The 18,813-nt window shown below is 46.9% G+C and overlaps 1 protein-coding gene across 1 annotated transcript in view; it reads right to left on the bottom strand.

Moving 5' to 3' along the window:
* LOC146797218 (uncharacterized) overlaps positions 1 to 18,813 on the bottom strand; it is a 445,928-nt gene that overhangs the window by 243,256 nt on the left and 183,859 nt on the right. The window contains exons 7-8 of the mRNA XM_085624170.1: positions 9,459 to 9,584; positions 9,066 to 9,164 (exon numbers count right to left, since the gene is read on the bottom strand). Of these exons, the coding sequence (XP_085480296.1) occupies positions 9,066 to 9,164; positions 9,459 to 9,584 (225 nt within the window). The remainder of the gene's footprint in view (positions 1 to 9,065; positions 9,165 to 9,458; positions 9,585 to 18,813) is intronic.

Consider the following 18,813-nt stretch of genomic DNA (forward strand, 5'->3'; position numbering starts at 1 on the left):
ACCACAAGAGTGGAGGTTACGCTAGTGGGTCAGTTCTTGGGGTCCTACCAGTCTTGTAGCTTAGATTCTTCGTCAGAGCACGTTTCAAAAGGCACCAACTAAAGGGACTAGGTGCCCATGCCGGTTGACAGCAGTAAATGCCTCTTGCTAGGGCCCTCTTCTTGGTTGAGGTTGATGTTCTCATTTCGCTTGTAGTTTTCTTTGCAGTACGCAAAGGACTGCAGTTGGAATTTTTTTTAGCTCCCAGATGTTTCAGGGCACTGACCACCTACTTTCTGGAGACATCCTGGGCCCCTTCGGCCTCACCCGTGGCACACTCCCAGTGTTGCGATGATGACATAGCATCTTCCTCCTTCATGGGCACCTCCAATGCTCCTCGTGAGCAGTCAGTATACTCTCTCCCTCTAAGAAAGACTGGTCAAACTTTTGCAGGTGCTCGTCCCAAACCTTGCAAGGGAAGTTGGTGATAGTTCACCTTCTCTGGAGTTCAAACAGTTTTTTGGTCACCACTGGTGTGGAGACCCTATTTGAGTGAACTATATCTTGGCACACTGACTGGAAGTTTCTGTCTCATCTTTATATCAAAGTACCAGTGTTTATGGAATCTCATGTTCTCCGAGATCGGTTTCACGCAGTTTCTGCCTTTTGCTAAGTGCTTAGCCTTAGTCAATGTCTTTGGGTGTCAGCAGGAAGGTGGAATGGAGCGACGAGTCTTCTCTCGGGAGTAACTTACAAGGGCACTGTTGGGCACAAAGCAAGGGAGGCTGCCCTACTTAACTACCTGTTACCTGGGGAGTGGCCCTTCTAGAGAACAGTGGGCCGGGAAATGGGAAGGGATGACCTCCCTACCTTCAGATGCATCCTCTATTTTCTTAGCAATCCTCAATCTGACCTGTTACAAAGGATCTCCGGGGTGTTCTGGGGAGAAACCATGCAATTCACATTTGCTGTCTATGTTCTCTCTCCCATCCTCAATCTTAGGTACCATTAGAATATACCAAACACAGAATGGAACTGAGTGTGGTAATAGCAAAATGTGTCGTGCTCTCTACATGCATCATTTACACAGGTAAGTAGTGTACACACGTGACATCAATGCTTCATATAGATGGGTGAGGAACCCATTTGCAGGGAGACTGGCACACCATTTTAAAAATATGAAAGACCCCAGCAGGGCACTCTCCTCATCAGGTAAAAAGGCCTATCCTGCTACTGTAATCATATTACGGTAATCACAGTCAGTCCGCTACAGTCCAGTGAGCAGACAATAGTCACCCTCAACAAAGAGGGTGCACATGGAGTGCCCCTCTAAACCACAGAGCCACTTTCTGGCCTCTTTATCATTAAGAATACAATGCAATTCTAAAAAAAAATGAAAAAAACATAAAAGCCTAGAGATTTTGGCAGCAGATAATGCCAAGTCTTTCCAGCATAAAAGATGCAATCTAGTGAAGTATCTTACAAAAGTTCTTAAAAGCCACCCAGATATCATTAAAATAAAATGTGAAAACCTTATTATTAGTGATTGCAGCATTACACGTCACAGAGTCACACAACAGTGCTAGGTATTGGCAAGATCAGTTATTGACTGGCTTAAAGGTGAGGAATGCTTTAACAAGTTGAAAGTGCAAGCTGGCTCATGCGATTGTGCCAATGAGGACATCTACCAGTAGTAAGGGGCTGTGCTGCAGAAGATTTAATTGACTGGCCAACACTTAACATCCCAAAGAATGTACAAATGTTGATTTTGCTAAATTAGATTAAGTCAGCTGGAATGATAGAATCCAACTTTAAAACTCACTATTGTACCTCTGCATAGAACCCATTGTATATAGCTGCTTGGCAGTAGTTCCCGCTTCAAGTAAGACCGAGAAGTGGACCATAAATCTCCTACAGAGCTTGAAAGACATCTTACAGAGCGATGGTAAATGTACAGACACCTATGGGACCTCATACGCCATTGATCCCCAGAAGGACCCCAAAGATCCATCACTCCACCACCTTGTAACGTGTGGCAGACTGTTTTAAAGCCAGCGTGCCCTCTCTGTGTACGAAAGAATCATGCAATGAATCTTAAAGTCCACAAAGAAGTGTATCTTATGATACTTGGCATCAAGTGGCACAAAAGGAAACTCCCCACCCCTCTGGTACTGGAGTTATTCGATTGGCAATACCACAGCATCTTAATGTTTTTGTCCCCTTTTTCTTAAAGTCACCCCTCGCCACCTCTCTCCCCAGCACCCGCCTTCCACTCTCCCAAAAATGATTATGAAGAATTATTGCCATTAGCACGTCTCTTCTGGTGAAAGGAGAAAATCGCTTCATTCATAATTTATATCCTCAATTACTATTAATAAAGAAATATTTCAGCAGAAAATCGCCTGGGAAAATCGCACGGAAGGTTGCATTAACATTCTGTTTGAACATTTTCATCACATTTGTTATAGAGTTAATAAGAGGGATCTGCTCCCCTGACTTCTTTATGGAATTATGATCTGACTATGATAGTTTAATCTCTTCAACTTTATATAATATATTCACTTTACTAATTGAGCTATCTGAGGAGCAGTTACGGATGTTCCTCAATTCGGAAGACAAAGTAATTGGGGGCATGGCTTTTCCTGACCAGCGCCTCCTCCTCAGGCGGTGAGAAGTCTGGGAGCCCTTGCGCGCTTTGATGAGATTTCAAAGGATCGTTGGTCAGGCTCAGATTGAGAACTGTGCATGCTGTTGAGGGGAGGGCCTTGCTGTCATGTGTTCTGGGATGATAGTTTGCAAGAGGGCAGCCATCTTGGGATGGAGAGAGGGGGCTGGTTTACATTTGCAGTGCTAGGTATGTTAGTGAAGGTGAATGCTGTCATTCATAGCGGGCAGCTTTCTATTGGCAGTTGTCACTTTCGCCGGGAACAGATATTCTGTTGCTATGCGAGGGTATATTTTATTTGGGTCCTGCCATGCGCACAGGAGCGGGTAGGACTGGCTGTTGCTATGAAGGCATTATGGAGGTTCTCTGGACTTATCTGGTAATGGGGGGTGGGCTTTATTGACTGTTGCAGTGAGACGATTGGACTAGGCTCTATTGGCTGTTAATATAACGGGTGTACAAGGAGACACTATTGGCAGGTTTTATGACGGGATTAAGAGTGGCTCGTTGTTGCTTTCTATGATGGGACAAGATGTTTTGGTCATTATTACTCTTAAAGGATTATGATGTTTCATTTCCTGGCAGTTTGACGGATTTGGATTGCACTGACCATACAACACTATTAAACACTATTAATTAAGCAACGTCTCAGACAGAGGTTTACAGTAGATGCGGACCACATGGTCATTCATGCCGTTCATTCTAAAAAAGAATCCAACATCTCAGTCTCCCACTGCCAAGCAGTCATGATTTGTATGCAAGTGAAGGGTGTTCCTGCTCAGGTGAAAGCCTGCTGCTAAGCTGTGCCTCCCTCTACCTACTTCCTCACCCCTGACCTCACTCTTGCTACAGCTATTCCTCACCTTCTAAGGCTCTGAAGAGGTCAGGACCCCAAGTGGTTCATTCAAGATACCTGTACACCACCAGGATGCCAGTACGTTTGTCTGCAAACACTCAACATTGCCAGGCTCCTTCCTAATTACCACTGCCTCGTGGCCTCCATCTTGTGTTCTTGTCCGCCTTCTCCATCCCTCCTGTCACTCTGCCTCCCCAGCACTTTGAGGACACCTTAGAGTGGCAATGACCACCGAGTGCCATAAATGCTGTGAAAATGACCAACTAAGCATTACAGCGGTTTGCATGTAAGACGGTTTACAGAGTTGGGTTGGTAGAGTACAGAGCTATGTGCCCTGGAGCACCATTTGTGAAAAGTTGCCAAATATTTAAACATATCAAAATGTGTATTTTGGCTGTTGAAAGCACACAATCACCAGAGCTACGCTAGGCGTAACTCCTTCATCCTGCTCTGGATATTTAATCAACATCAGCTTTATATTATAGGACTTTTACTGCCACGTTTTTTAGATCTGGCTTGACAGTGAAGCTGTCTGCATAGCCTATTGTTAACATCTCTTTAAAATACACATAGAGTTGGCTTTGGCTCTGCCGGAGTAGTGGCTCGTGCCACGCTATTGGCTGTTTGGTGTATCAATCTATCTCCTATGAGATCCTTGCAGTGTGATTCATGAGGGACAAATGTACATCACAAAAATACTCGTAATCATCACACGTTCAATTATTTTTCCCATGGGTGCGTTGAATGCAGAAAAATAACCACTTTTTGTATTGTGTTTATTTACATTGCAGCGTTCTTTTGATAATGCTCTAGTCTGGACACAAAATGCAAGGCAGACCTACTGGCTTTACCAATGCTTCTCGTTGTAGTTCTGGGCCTACAAACTCCAGCATGGAGACGGCTGTTGTAAAAACCCGAACTGGCTCATGGTGTCACACTTGTCTTGAGCGCTGTGAATGTATGGAAGGATTAACGCTTAGACCCCCCCCACCTTTACAGTAGACTCAGTGTTATCTCACCATGTGCTACTGTGTAGTGTATTGTGTGTTATTATTGTAGAGTCCAAAGCTATGTTCATAATCCACTCCTGCTGCTGTGTTTGCTGTGCTCAGTGCAGGGATGAAACTAAGCTGACTGATATAAGACACTTTACAAAATTGTTTTTATCTGCCCTATATTTGCTTATTTACGCCATAAGTATATAATGTCCCCTCCTTCTAACAATGAATTTTATGCAAGTGAGGCCTGCTCTATAGTAGCTTTAACGTTTTGCTAATTGTAATGTCTGTTTTTATTTATTGTGCTTTTTAGGAGGGGTGTTTCACTCCTCTTCATGAAATGTGATGTACAATTTAGGTGGTTTTATTGCATTGTTACCTTTTATAATTTTCTGTTAAATCGAAAAAAGTAATATTTGACTTGATATAAGGCAAGTACCTGATGTTCCACACACTACCCCATCTCTTCCAGATGTTCAGAGGCATAGGCAGCATTCTTGACCCAGTCATGCTAGCCACTGCGAAACCTAGCACCGCCTCACCCCTGGACTTCACACCAGGGTGGCTGAACACGTGTGTAATATGTTTACATCATGGCTTCAGACATGACTTCCCCACTTGAACACATTTTGTGTTCTTGGGAAAATCTCTTCAACTGCTTGGGCACAGATTTCCATTTGAACCAATTAGAAGCAGGCTGAACAACCATCGCTGCCAAGTGGTCCTAAACACATTTGATGCCCTTACCTCAGGGATACCCAACTTAGGCTCAAGTGGGCCAAGTCCATGCCGGATTTAAGAATGTGCACACTTAAATACAATGAACGTGAAAGGAAATAATGTACTTCCTGGTTATCCCGAAAGCCTGGCACACACGTGTGTTGGACACCCCGACTTTCACCAGTTGTAGCTTTCAGCCACCAGCATTAATACTCTGAGACGTGTAAAGATGCAGTAAACCCATGCAGAACACATTAGAGCCAAGAAGGAAAAGCGCCCCGAGAGAGACACGGTCCCCTTGGCTGCAGTGGGAGGGAGACGAAGCACCCCACCCTGCCTCAGAGCACACCCCGTGCCAGGGGCTCACCCGCTGCTGTAAACAAGGCTGCAGCTGCGGCCGCTGGCCGGACTGGCGCCGAGGGGTACCGCTGCCGGGGTACTGTTTGAAGCGAAATAAACAATCATTGGCCGCACGACGCGGGAAGCTTGTAGTAATGTAAAAAAAAAAAAAAAAAACACGCTAGTGATGCGCGCGCGCAGCAGCACGAAAAAGTGAAAGTGATCACACCGGAAGGGAGGCAGATGGCGGCTGCACGCGTACAAGCTTGCGTGAACGCAAGCACTAGGCCACCAAAAACCTGTGGCAGCACTTTAAAAACCCAAATACTAAATGTCTCGCAGTGCAGCGCATGCGCTGACTCAGCGAGACCTAAAAAGCGATAAAAATGACCATTCTGAGATTAGAAAGGCCCAAGCCTTCTATTATGTGTCCAAGACCGAGAAGGGTTTAAATTCAGCAAGAGAAATCTTTCAAATAGTTACGTCATTCAACCAGCAAAGACCTGCCAGCATGCTACCTGAACCTGTGGTGAAACATTGCAATGATCTAGCCAAACTCTTTTTAAAAGAAGGTCACTGGCATTTACTTATCATTTTCTGATTAGACCGGGACTCCACAATATACTTCTTCCCATTGGTAACGTGGGAGTCCTGGGGTGCAGCTTTTGGCCTCCCCCCTCTCAGTACAGAAGATTTAGCCGCACTATTTATTTCGGTCCAATCTGGCTCTCCGCTGGATCCCGCTCCGCCTTACATTATGGAACAGGGGGCAGAGCGTATCTCGCCAGTTTTGCAGGACTGCGAAATCTTTTTTAAAGAACGGGTTAGTCTCCTCCCCTTGGAAACATGCAATGGTAAAACCTGTGCTAAAAAAGCTACCTTGGATCCGCTACTTTCTGAAAACTACTGACCTATTTCCCTACTAGCAGGAGTTGGGAAGTTACTGGAGAAGCATAGGAACCAACATCTTTTGCTATTTGTAGAACCCAATGAGATCCTCCACCCCACAGAAACTGGTTTTAGACTACAATATAGCACCGAAACGGCACTATTGGTGGTAGTAGGAGTTTTCAAGTACTAGACAAAACATGCTACTCAAATACATGTCCCTTGAAATGTGGAGCCCCTCAGGGCTCTTCACTGAGCGCAAATCTTTTAAATCTTCATATGCGCACCCTGGCGAAGATTGTACAAGCATTTGCTCTTTCAATAGTTACATATGAAGAAGATACTCAAATAGTTTTGTCCCTCTCTCCAGATAACTGCTCAAAAGTATAACAACTAGCACCCTGCCTGAAGGAAGTGGCAGAATGGAAGGCTGAGTACGGTCTTAAACGTGATGGTGACAAAACTGGAATCATGATTGTGGGTGATAACTTCAACAACCAGCCTTTGTTTGGCTTGCCTGATTACTTTGCAAATTCTCTTAGCCCCAAACAGCTCACCTTCTACTGAACATTCCTAGACATCAGCCAGTACAGAGCTCGCTGCAGTGCTACACTCACTTCTGATAGAACAAAGGGTACAATTTAAGCCCCTTTGCATCTTTCAGAGGACATTTGACAAAAGAGGCTCTCAGCTGCTACAATCCCTATTGCAGCCTTACACTGCTGGGAGGGCCTTGAGGTATGAAAGCTCCTGACTAATGATTATTCCAAAAATCTGTAGGGTGCGGTGTGGAGGGCGCTTCTCTTCCTATCTGGTTCCGAAGCTATAGAATTCTCTATCGATTAAGTTGTGCACAATTGATAATTAACCGACTCTCAGGAAGATATTAAAGGGTTGGTTGTTGGTGAAACGAAGCTTACCCAATGGGATTTAAGTACTCCGATTCAGTGATGGATTAGTGCCGGTTGGTCATTTAGCGCTGGGAGGCTCATCGGGTAGCCAAGCTCTTTACAAATCGAATTGAATCAAATACAGATAAATAACTAGAAATTATTCAGGGTTGCCAAAGAAATGGAGACTGCAAATAGCAGGAGCAGCAGGCCTAGATGCTACAGAAATTAAATTAACTACCAATTAGGTGTGTACAGTGGCGTCTTGTACAAAACCTTCGCTTCACTTCGACCAACCAAATTTAGAGTTCCTATAGGTGAGGTCCTGTGTTCACTTTAATACCTTTTTAATACAGTTATCTTTTTAGGTGTTAAGAAGCAACTGTATATTTTACCAACATTGTGGTATATAGCAATATTGAGTTATTACTAAGGGCTTTCTTCTGCTCCCTACACAAATTCTGATTTGGGGCCAGATGTGCAACCCTTTTTTGCGCCGCACATGGGAGATCGGCCTGGTTGCGACCACAAAAAAGGTTCCAGGCATGTACAAATGCTATTTTGCGAGTCACTGACTCGGAAAATAGCATTTGCCACTCTCGCTATTAGGAAGGGGCATCCCTTCCTAATAGCGAGTCACCAAGCCATGTACTGTTATTTTGCGACAGCATTTGCGGTCACAAAACACTCACAGTTTACACTGCTGGGAGGGCCTTGAGGTCTGAAAGCCCCCGACTAATTATTATTCCAAAAATCTGTAGGGTGCGGTGTGGAGGGCACTTCTCTTCTTATCTGGTTCCGAAGCTATAGAATTCTCTACCGATAACCAACCAACTTTCATGAAGATGATAAAGGCTTGGTTATTTGTCAATTGAGGCTGACCCAATGGGATTTAAGTGCTCAGCTTCAGTGATGGATTGGTGCCGGTTGGTCATTTAGCGCTGGGAGGCCCACTGGGTAGCCAAGCTCTTTACAAAGTGAATGGATTCAAATACAGATAAATGACTAGAAATACTTCAGGGTTGCCAGAGAAAAGGAGACTGCAGATAGCAGGAGCAGCAGGCCTAGATGCTACAGAAATTAAAGTAAATAGGTGTGTACCGTGGCATCTTGTACTAAAACCTTCTCAACCAAATTTAGAGCTCCTATAGGTTAGGTCCTGAGTTCACTTTAATACCCTTTTAATGTATTTATCTTTTTAGGTGTTCAGAAATAACTGTGTTGAGATCAATGAGATTTTATTTGTAAAAATTTGGTATTTTACCAACATTGTGGCATATAGTAATATTATGTTATGATTAAGGGCTTCCTTCTGCTCCCTACACAAATTCTGATTTGGACACAAACGGGACTTTATGTCTTTCTCGGGGCTCCATTTTGTGATGGAGTTTCCCACACACATTGCGCAATCTGCTTTTTGAGGCAAAGAACAGGGGAAGGCATGCAGTGTGACAGCTTCTCTCTTATTCTGCAGTGTGGAACTCAGAACGGTGTGGTAACAGTGCAGCCAGAAAATACTGCACACAGGGAAGTGGTATTTGCTGTTTGTGACCTGGGTGGATGAAGTACCCAAGTGTTGTTAGTTTCTTTATGAAAGGTCTGTAATGGAATTTCATTTAAAGTGGAATTACTTACCAGTGCAATAAAGTTACAATTGCAATGCTGGTGTGTGCAGTGGGGTCTTGTAACAACACACTCTCTTGCTTTAAGGTGAAGCTTTGTCTACTCACTCATAGGACTCCTGGTGCGTTTTATTCTGCGACTGCCCGGATTCTTCCCGCCTAAGGCCTCCTCCTCTTCTTTTACGCCGAATGATACAAATTCATATCCTGAGATTTAAAAAAGCAGATAAGCATAAGACAGCAACAGACTTAAAATGTATTGCTGGAATGCACATTCATGAACAGAGAGCATCCTGTTTTGGAAATCAGTGTTTTGCTTGAGAATAAGGGGTTTTCGTGTAATTTTAATGTGCTGACCATGACACAGGGAAGATATTTTGCCCTCTACATGACAAACAGAGGGTTGTCTTGGGGATGAGTGATGAATAAAGAGACTATTTACACCTCATAGCTCTAGGACACTCTTGTAATGATTATAAGTCAGAAATATAAGCATGTTACCGTGGTCTGGCTCAGCGTCGCCATCCCTCAATTCTGCACCAAGATAATCAATTGAAATGGAGACGGGCTCTTCTTTCTGCGGGTCTCCTTTCCATGAACATTGATCAGCTTCGAAGAGTGGCAAATCTGTGGAGGAAGTCCAATGTCATGTTTTTATACAGATAATTATTCTAATGTTTATTCAACACATAAATACATTCCCTTTTGGAACAAAAGTAGTTTTTTTTACAAGAGATGCTTGTTGCAATGCCAGGCGAAGATCTTCAACCCTTCTCATTCTGGCATTACAATGTTTTCATCTCAGTGACAGACACAAAGTCACAGAGATTGATGCGGGTTTCCGCTCCGGAGGACCTCTGTTCTCAGACTGTTTTAAAAATTGAAAATATTTTTATGTGTTTACATAAATTAAGGAATCGCAGCGGTGTACATACATGGTTGATGTGCTGGTTTTACTCTTGAACTGCAATGCTTCAGAGAACACGATCAAAAAACAATAAACAATATCCAGTGGTAACATATTGTGGGGGCAGCACTCACAGTTGTCATGGTCCCTGGGGATACACATATGAAGAGCTAAATAAGGTATTTAAATATAAACAAGAATCAAAAGGCAAAGAAAACAACATTATGTGATAAAACCATAATAAAATCTTGCTGACGAGTGCTTAAACTGTATACACTTCGAATTAAAAATGCTTAAGTCTCTTCTGTCCAAGATGGCAGTGCAGTGACAGCAGCCCCGCGCCGTTCCAAGCCACCAGCCAGGATGGACTATATAGGAGATTCAGAATCCCCAGGCTTGAAAATGACACTCCCTGCCAACCCAAGTCACAATAACCAAAATGGAGATGGTCAGTGGCTGATGCTGTAATCAGCAGCTTGGTCAGAGGATCAGGGGAGTTATTGCTTTATTTACGATAGGTGAGTGAGATCGCCTGTCTCAGTATTTACTCATCTAACAACAGATACTCAAGTGGAGAGGACTCGGGGAGGTCTGTAGTCTGATCTGTAAATAGCAGAAGGTATCGGTGGGAGACAGCTTGAACTCCCTTTGTAACTCTGCGAAAGGAAGCACATCCCCTGCCTCCAAAGATCACCCAACTTTGACAGACTAGAGGCCGCCCCGTCCACTGCATTATATCGCGCACAGAATTGATCTAATCTGTGTTGAAACTGAAGAAATTGTTTTAAAATTGTCACCATTCCCTTGCATTTTTAAATTCACCGCCGCTTAGCGCACTTCAGCTGGGACCCGCTCTGACTACTAGAGCAACCCAGCTACTTCCGCCCATCTCCCGGGTCCAGATCACGTGACCACGAGGAGGGGCCTAGGCTACCGGCAGACATAAATGCCGGCTGCAGCGCGGGAGCGCAGCGGACGCGCCGCCGGCACGCCAGCGGTGCCCCAAAGGCAAGCCCGTCTGCGCACAGTCGAGCCCAGGGCCCAAGCACTATGCCAACTTACTTAAATGCTCCTCTCAGGAACTGAGAACTATGCACTCTACCTCACTCGTACCTGTAGCTACCACGCTAGCTATCCTGCAACAACACGAGATCCGCCATAAACCAAATTCCCTGAGGTCAGACCACCCGACACCAAGGTGAGTCAGCAACAGAGACAAGTAAATTCGGAACATAAGGAACTTTAAATTTGCTATCTCAATACTCGCTCACTAGTAAAAGACCAAATAGAAATCTTTAACCTACTCGACTCCGACAGACCAGATATTCTTCTGCTCACGGAAACCTGGCTAACCGTAGAATCTTCACCCGACATTATAGCAGCACTGCCAAACGAATACTACATTCTGCAAACTAACCGCACCACGGGAAAGCCAGGCGGCGGAGTCGCAGCCATCATTAATAAAAAACTGACTTTATCCGCTCTCACCCCACTCAACCTACCAGCCACTGACAATACCGTACTCAAATTTGAATCAAAGTCTGCCCCAATCATCTGTATACTTATTTACAGACCCCCCCCCCCCCCCCCAACACATGCCCCTGTTCCCCCAAGCCATGAGAGAACAATTAGCACCCCTAGTGACTGAACACATGAGAATCCTGCTGACAGGAGATCTCAACTATTGGGCTGGTGATCCCCAAGGAGGTGCACAGTTACGTGAATTGACCGAATCACCCGAATTCCAGAACTTCACCCAACAGATCTCTTCCCCCACACACATCAAAGGTCACACTCTTGACCAACTATGGGTGTCCAATCTGTCAGTCTCAGCCCTGTCCGTACAGCCTTGCATTTGGTCTGACCATCATTTAATAAAACTCATCATAGAACTCCCTAACTTCGCCCCCCCCCCCACAAAAAAACAGCCTTGCAAGAAAATGGCACACCATCAATAGTGATGAGTTCATTAACACACTAAGCAGTACCGCACCCTGCCCTAAACAAGACATCAATCACCACAAGGAATCTTTCTCAAACTGGCTCTTAGCAGCCAGTAGCGCGCACGCCCCACCCAAACAAATCAGAATCACCCGTCGGCATGATGCTCAGAGATGGTTCGCACCCGAACTGAAATCCCATAAACGCGCCCTGCGCCAATCCAAAAGAAAATGGAGACATAACTACTCATCAGAAGGGAAAGACAATTACGTCAGAGCCATGAAGGAATATAAAAAAGCAATTGCTACTGCAAAGTGTGAGAAGTTGGCCTGATATGTAGTGCTCACTATTCTAGTGATCACTGTGTATCATTCCAAACGACCCTTATTGATGATTGGTTGTAAGTCAACCTTTTAGACCAGCTATCCTAGTAGCGTGGATACGAGCAGTCTTAGGCTAAACTCTAGAGGGCGTGTTAAGCCAGCTGTTTACCATCACATATACCCCTTGAACACCAAGTGAAAGGACACCACACAAGTTGTTATGAAAATAAAAGGATATTTATTTATAACAAGACTACCCTGGCTCTTTATGAGTCAGGGAGCTAAGCACACTACAAAACTCTTAGGAAAATACTTCAGTTGCACAATTTACACAAATGCCCGAGGGGCACGAGAAACCATCTACACTAACAGTGAAATGCGAATGGTTAGAGTCTGGAGGTACTGATTCCGGAGTGTTCCGATCAGTGGGACTAAACGAAAAAGGAACTGGACACTTGTAGAGCGAACCTGCGATGGAGCACCGAGATGCTCGGGTTACCTAGCCCGGAGGCTGCGGCTGCGTGAAGTTCGTCAAGATGTCGGGAGTCCTCGTGTAGTCTCAGGAGCCTGAAAGAAGAAGTTGCTGGCAGGCGACCAGTGACGATGTTCAGAGCGATCCAAGCCTGGATCGGTGATGAAGGAAAACCTGAAAGCAGAGGGGACTCAGTTCTCAACCGCTAGCCAGCGATCGTGTGGGTACCAGGAGGGTACCGGCTGAAGTCACCTCGACCAGGTGAGTGGGTGACGTCGGACTCGGCTGTTCCTCGGACCAGGAGGCGCGGCGGCGACCAGGATGGAGGGCGAGCTGTCCCACGAAGGTGTCTGCTGTCGATGATGCTGGGCCCAGGAAGGGCAGCGGATCTTGGCAGTGGCCACCCAAGCGGGGGAGTCAAGATGGCGTCGGGAGTGGACCAGGAGGGTCCGGGGTACTCCTCTGTTGAAGGGGAGCAAGTGCCAGTCTGGAGCAACCAGACTAGTGATGAAAAATAATCTTGGAGCGCCGTGAAGAGGGCCACAAGCCGGTCGGCAAGTGGTCGGACAACGCGGTGAACAGCAAGGAGCGGAAGGGCCCCCACGCAGATCTCGTGGATGCTGGGGAGACAGACTTCGATGCTGGAGCTGCTCAGGGTTTAGGGCTTCTCAAACCCTAGGTGCACTCACTCGAGGGTCCCTCGGTGGGCGTGCTTAGATAAGCGTCGTGCAGGTTCTGAAGATAGCCGGTCCCGCAGGTCTCGTCACACCTACGACTCTCAGCTGAGCTGATGAGGGAGGTAAAAGGTCAGAGATGGCAGGGAACTCGGGTCTCGTCGAGCTGGGCAGTCTTGATCCGTAGGAGAGACTTACAGCAAACCGCAAGCGCTTAGTTGGTGCCTGCTGGTGCAGGGTGGCTACTCCTTAGCCACAAGGGAGAGTCTTCAGAAATAGTCAAGAGTTCCTTTCGTGGAAAGTGGTTCGTGATTCGGAGGTATCCGATTATCTGATTATCCAATTTGGGAAGGGGACTCGCTCCTACCTTTATTCTAAGAAAAAGGGGTTGGCCCGTGACTAGGTTCTACCTATGGGTGGAGCCAGGAGGGGGGTGGTTACACCCCTATCCTTTGTCCGGCTTCGCGCCAGCTCAGGGGCTGGTGTGCCCCCCGAAACTGGTTTGAGCCGGGCTATGCACAGTGAGCACCGGGGTGCCACTGGCAATCACCTTCCTTTCAGCCCTGCCTACCTGGGATACACAAACCCTGTCTGGGACGGTGCTAACACCGCCCTCGACAGGAAACCCTTTGTCCAAACTCCCTTCGCTGGAAGGTCCCCCAGCAGCAGGAGGTCAGACTTGTGTCTGGTGGCAGCATCCATTTTGTGATGCTGAGGCTTGAGTCAACTTTAACCGGGGTTCAGGGTTACTTCCATGTCGTGCCCCTCTAGAAGGGGGGAATGCTAACCCCGTCGCCAGAACTAGCGAGGGGTTCGTATTCCAATTCGTATGACACCTTACTCGACATGTGTAGGTGATGCGATGCCAAAGTTAGCAAATAGTTGGCCCGCGTCACCATGGAACGGCTATTAGGACTTGGTTCCGCAAGCCGTCGACGGGCTCGGCTCGCGCCAGAGCACCATCCCACATGACTCCCTGCACTCTGCCTTCAGGATTGATAAGGCCTGCCATTGGAGTGACTGATAGGAATCCATGTGTCCATTTTAGGGTTAGGTGTAGGAATACTACACCTACAGCAACGGGTGATTACACCACGTGGCCCCAGCTGTCGTGCAGCCAGTTGTGTCAGGTTTGGGCGGCCATTCCAGGGGTGGCATAATACATGCTGCAGCCCCTGGTAGGCCCTGGGTACACCGATGCCCTGGATACCTGTGGTATGCTGAGACAGGGACTGACAAGGCGGCCCAGTTCCAATTAGTGGATGCACCTAACGTACATGTGTGTTAATTTCGAGAGAGAACAGCTAGGCTGTGGGTCTGATTGGCAGGCCCACAGCCGGAGAAAGTCGTAAACCAATGAAGCAAAAGCAAAAAATCTGGGTGATCATAGGATTGCAGACCCTACTCTCCTACACAAAGGCTACCTACTTTTCCTCACGTATCCTTAACTCTAATAATCAGGCTAAAGACATTTTTTCTATTGTAGACGAGCTGTCGAACCCAGAAAGAGTATTAAATAAACCTAAACCCTCTCAAGCCTTCTGCAATTCCCTGAACTCCTACTTCATTGACAAAATTAACACCATCAAAGCAAGCATCCCCCCCACGTCACCACACAACACTGCCCCGTCCACCCTCAGGAACCCCCACACAACCGACTCATTCACCCACATTGACACAGAAACTCTTTACCAACTATTGACCAAGGTTAGATCTGGATCCCCTCTGGACCACTGCCCCCCTCATGTACTGCGAACAGCATTCACGGGTCTTCCAGACCCAGCTCTGGCCCTTCTCAACCACTCTCTGGTCCAAGGCTGCGTACCCAATGCCTTTAAGGAAGCCTTTGTAGTTCCCCTCCTCAAAAAAACAGGTGCAGACCCATTCTCACCATCCAACTACCGCCCCATCTCTCTGCTCCCTTATATAGCCAAGCTATTGGAGGCTCATGTGGCCAGCTGCCTTTCTAATTTTCTGGAACAGACAGGATTCCTCGACCCTAGTCAATCTGGCTTTCGACCTGCACACTCCACTGAATCTGTGATCTTAGCTGTACTTGACTCCTTACGTGAGAAAGCAGATACAGGCACGCCTCAGGCCCTGGTACTGCTTGACCTTTTGGCGGCCTCCTTTTTAAACAACCGCTCCCAGGCAGTCCACTCTGGCTCGTTCACCGCCCCCAAGCTCGTCCCTTTCCCCCCACCAGTTCAATATCTACCTCCGCCCTCTAATACGCGCCCTCAAGGAGAGACAAGTCACAATCTTTAACTACGCCGACGACCTCCAACTCCTGTTACACATCGACAACTCCCCCCAGTCTATTGTGGATTTCAAAGACACCATGACTTTCATTCGCCAATGGATGGATCACAATCAGTTAAAACTAAACCCGAGCAAAACCAAACTAATACTGATAGGTGCCGCACAAAAGAACTGGGGCCCTCACTACTGGCTTAACAACCTTGGCCCCCCACCCTCTCCCGCAAACTCAGTAAAGAGTCTTGGGGTCATCATAAGTAACGATCTGTCCCTCAAAGCACACATAAGCACCGTGATCTCCACCTGCTTCCAGCAACTACGCAAAATAAGGAAAATAAGCAGGCTTTTATCCCAAACTGCACTAATACAGGTCGTGATAGCCTTGGTTTTATCCCGGCTTGACTACGCAAACGCTACCTTCCTGGGACTTCCAATGGGACTCACAAAAAGACTACAACTAGTTCAAAACCAAGCAGCAAGACTAATCTACAAACAACCCAGATGGCAACACGCCTCCCCTCTCCAAAAAAAACTACAATGGCTACCTATTCCCCAACGCTGCTCCTTCAAAATTGCCTACATGGTGTATAAATCCCTAAATAATCACAGCCCCAAATTTATTGCGGACCGCATTTCCCCGATATACACCCTCTCGCAATCTCCGCTCAGCCCATCTTCACCTTCTCGCAGTACACATCTTCAAACTGAAGCGGCAAGGGGGCTGCAGGTTCACGACCCTTGCACCTTGTCTATGGAACTCCATCCCATTGGAAATCAGATTAAGCACAAACCTGATCAAATTCAGAAAGTCTCTCAAAACATGTTTTTTCTCATGCGCCTATAATTAGTCTGTCCGGACTGCGATACTCTGCCTCATCAGCGCCAAGAAACCAACCGGTGAACGAGCGCTCTACAAATCACTTTTAACATAACAGACCAATCAAGTCCCATTTTGGGTTGCCTAACTTTGCCGTAACTCACAAGGGGTGACCTGCTTGATTTTGTCCCTCTACCCCATACCGTGAAGTGCGGTGTGCCAGAGAACTGGTGTAGATGCGGTAGGGCTATTAACCTCCATAGATGGTTCTAAGATGACCACCAGGTCTCATACTGTCCTGGTTCATCCTATACGCCGGCTCCCCCTCCGGGAGATGGACCCAGCTGTCAGTTCTGCCTCCCAGTAATACTATGTCGAAAAGGGCTATGCCACCATCATACCAACTCAGAGTCAGTTTCTGCAGGGAAACAAGTTGGGGACCCCATCCCAGAGAAGAGTACGCACCTTACGCTCTATGGCCTGGAAATAGGTTGCAGGAACAGGATATGGCGTGTAATGGAGCAAATACAGGAATTGCAGCAGGGCCATTATCTTGAAGAGGGCAGCCCTCCCCAAAAGAGACAGAGGCAAAGCACTCCAGTGCCAGACATCCACTCTCAATCTAGCCAACGGTGGCTCTAGATTGTGTGCGTAAAAGACCCTCTGATCACAGAAGATAAAAATCCCCAAGTATCCCAAAACATCTGTTACTACCTGGGCCTCCCAATGAGTCTGCAACACTGTAGTCACTCCGCTATGTACAAATATTAGTGATTTATTTCAATCAATAGTATTGCATAATTCTTTTGAGGGAATCGGTGGGATCAGTAACGTACAGCAGGATATCATCCGCGTAGAGGGAGATTTTATCATCCCACTCTGCAGTCCATCTCAGCCCCCTGATCATAGAGTCGGTGCTCACCCAGGCTGCCGGTGGCTTTAACACACTAGAGCGAAGATTAAGGGGGAAAGATGATACCCCTGCATCGTTCCCCATCACAATAAAAACAGGGTAGAAGGGCCCCGATTCACCTCCACCTGGGCGAAAGGATCGGAGTATAAGAGCCAAATCTAGGACAGGAAACAAGGGCCAAACCCAAGTTTCTCCAACACTGCATAAATAAAGGGCCACTACTGTGTCGAAAGCCATATGCGCATCCAGGGACAGTATAATGGCATCTTCCCAGATCCGGTCCACGCAGCCCAAGACCCCATTCAATAGAAACAGGTTAAGCACCGTACTCCTGCCCGGCATAATGCTAGACTGATCCTGGAAAACTCCTGGTCAGGAGTTTTGCGAGTATTTTAACTTCCGCATTCAGTAATGAAATGGGCTTGGATGAGGCATATTTCCCTGGTGCCTTGCTGTCCTTATAGATCGCTACAATAGAGGCCATTCTTTGATCTTTCGGCAGCACACCAGCCTCTTGGCTTTCCAAGATCATGTATAGACGGAGGGCCGCCAGTTCTGGGGGTGCAAGTTTGCAGAGTTCTATGAGAATACCATTGGGACCCACCGCTTTACCAGAGTTTAGAGCGCCGATGACCTTCGCCACCTCCTCCTCTGTCAGGTCCCGACCCATGAATTCCCTGTTTGACAGTGTTAGACCAGGCATTTGGATATCAGCTAGAAGCTCCTGCGATTTCTCAAGTGTGGGCATGTTACCCGAAGTATAGAAGTGGGTAAAGTAGTCCACAAAAACTAAGGCCACACTCCCTAACATGTTCTCCGTCTTCATTTAGGATTTCAAGAACCCATATGGACCTTGACTCCCTCCTGTCCAGCCAAGCTAGAAACTTCCCAGCCCAATCACCCTCATAGAGGCGATGTTGAGTAGCCCGAAAGCAGGTCCTGGCTGCATCCGTCGTCACCTCCCTGTATTCCCTCTGTTTCACGGTCAAGTTGTGAATGAGGTCCCCGCAGTCGCCCGCGACAAGCTGCGACTAACTCATGGATCTCTCTCTCCATCTTCTCTAGACAAGCTCTCTTCACTTTTTTATGTCCGGCAATCAAAGCTATACCCTGACCACTTATAACCATTTTAAAAGCCTCCCACAGTGTTTGGACGTAAGTCACTGAGCCTTCGTTCTCCTTAAAATAATTCTCCATAGTCTTGCGAAGACTCTCCCAGATTCGAGGTACTAGGGGTTAAGCATACTCTACAACTACCGCCACCATCTGTCAGTCCGTAGGAGGCGCATACTGGGGAGTGATCGGCGAGACCCCATGCCACGTGAGAGTTCTCTAAAACAGGGGAGTTGACGAGCTGAGGTTAGTATGTAGTCAATATGCGAAAGACTCCCATGGGCCCCCCAGTGGAATGTATATTGTCGTGCCTTGGGATTAAAGGCCTGTTACATGTCGACCAGTCCATGCGCCCCCATGACTTTCACGTGAGGCCTATGTTGTGATGTTGACAGGCAAGAGCGCCAGCTGTCAGCCTCCTCATCCTGAACAGCATT

The sequence above is a fragment of the Triturus cristatus genome, chromosome 9, assembly GCF_964204655.1.
Source record: "Triturus cristatus chromosome 9, aTriCri1.1, whole genome shotgun sequence".
Classification (NCBI taxonomy): Eukaryota; Metazoa; Chordata; class Amphibia; order Caudata; family Salamandridae; genus Triturus; species Triturus cristatus.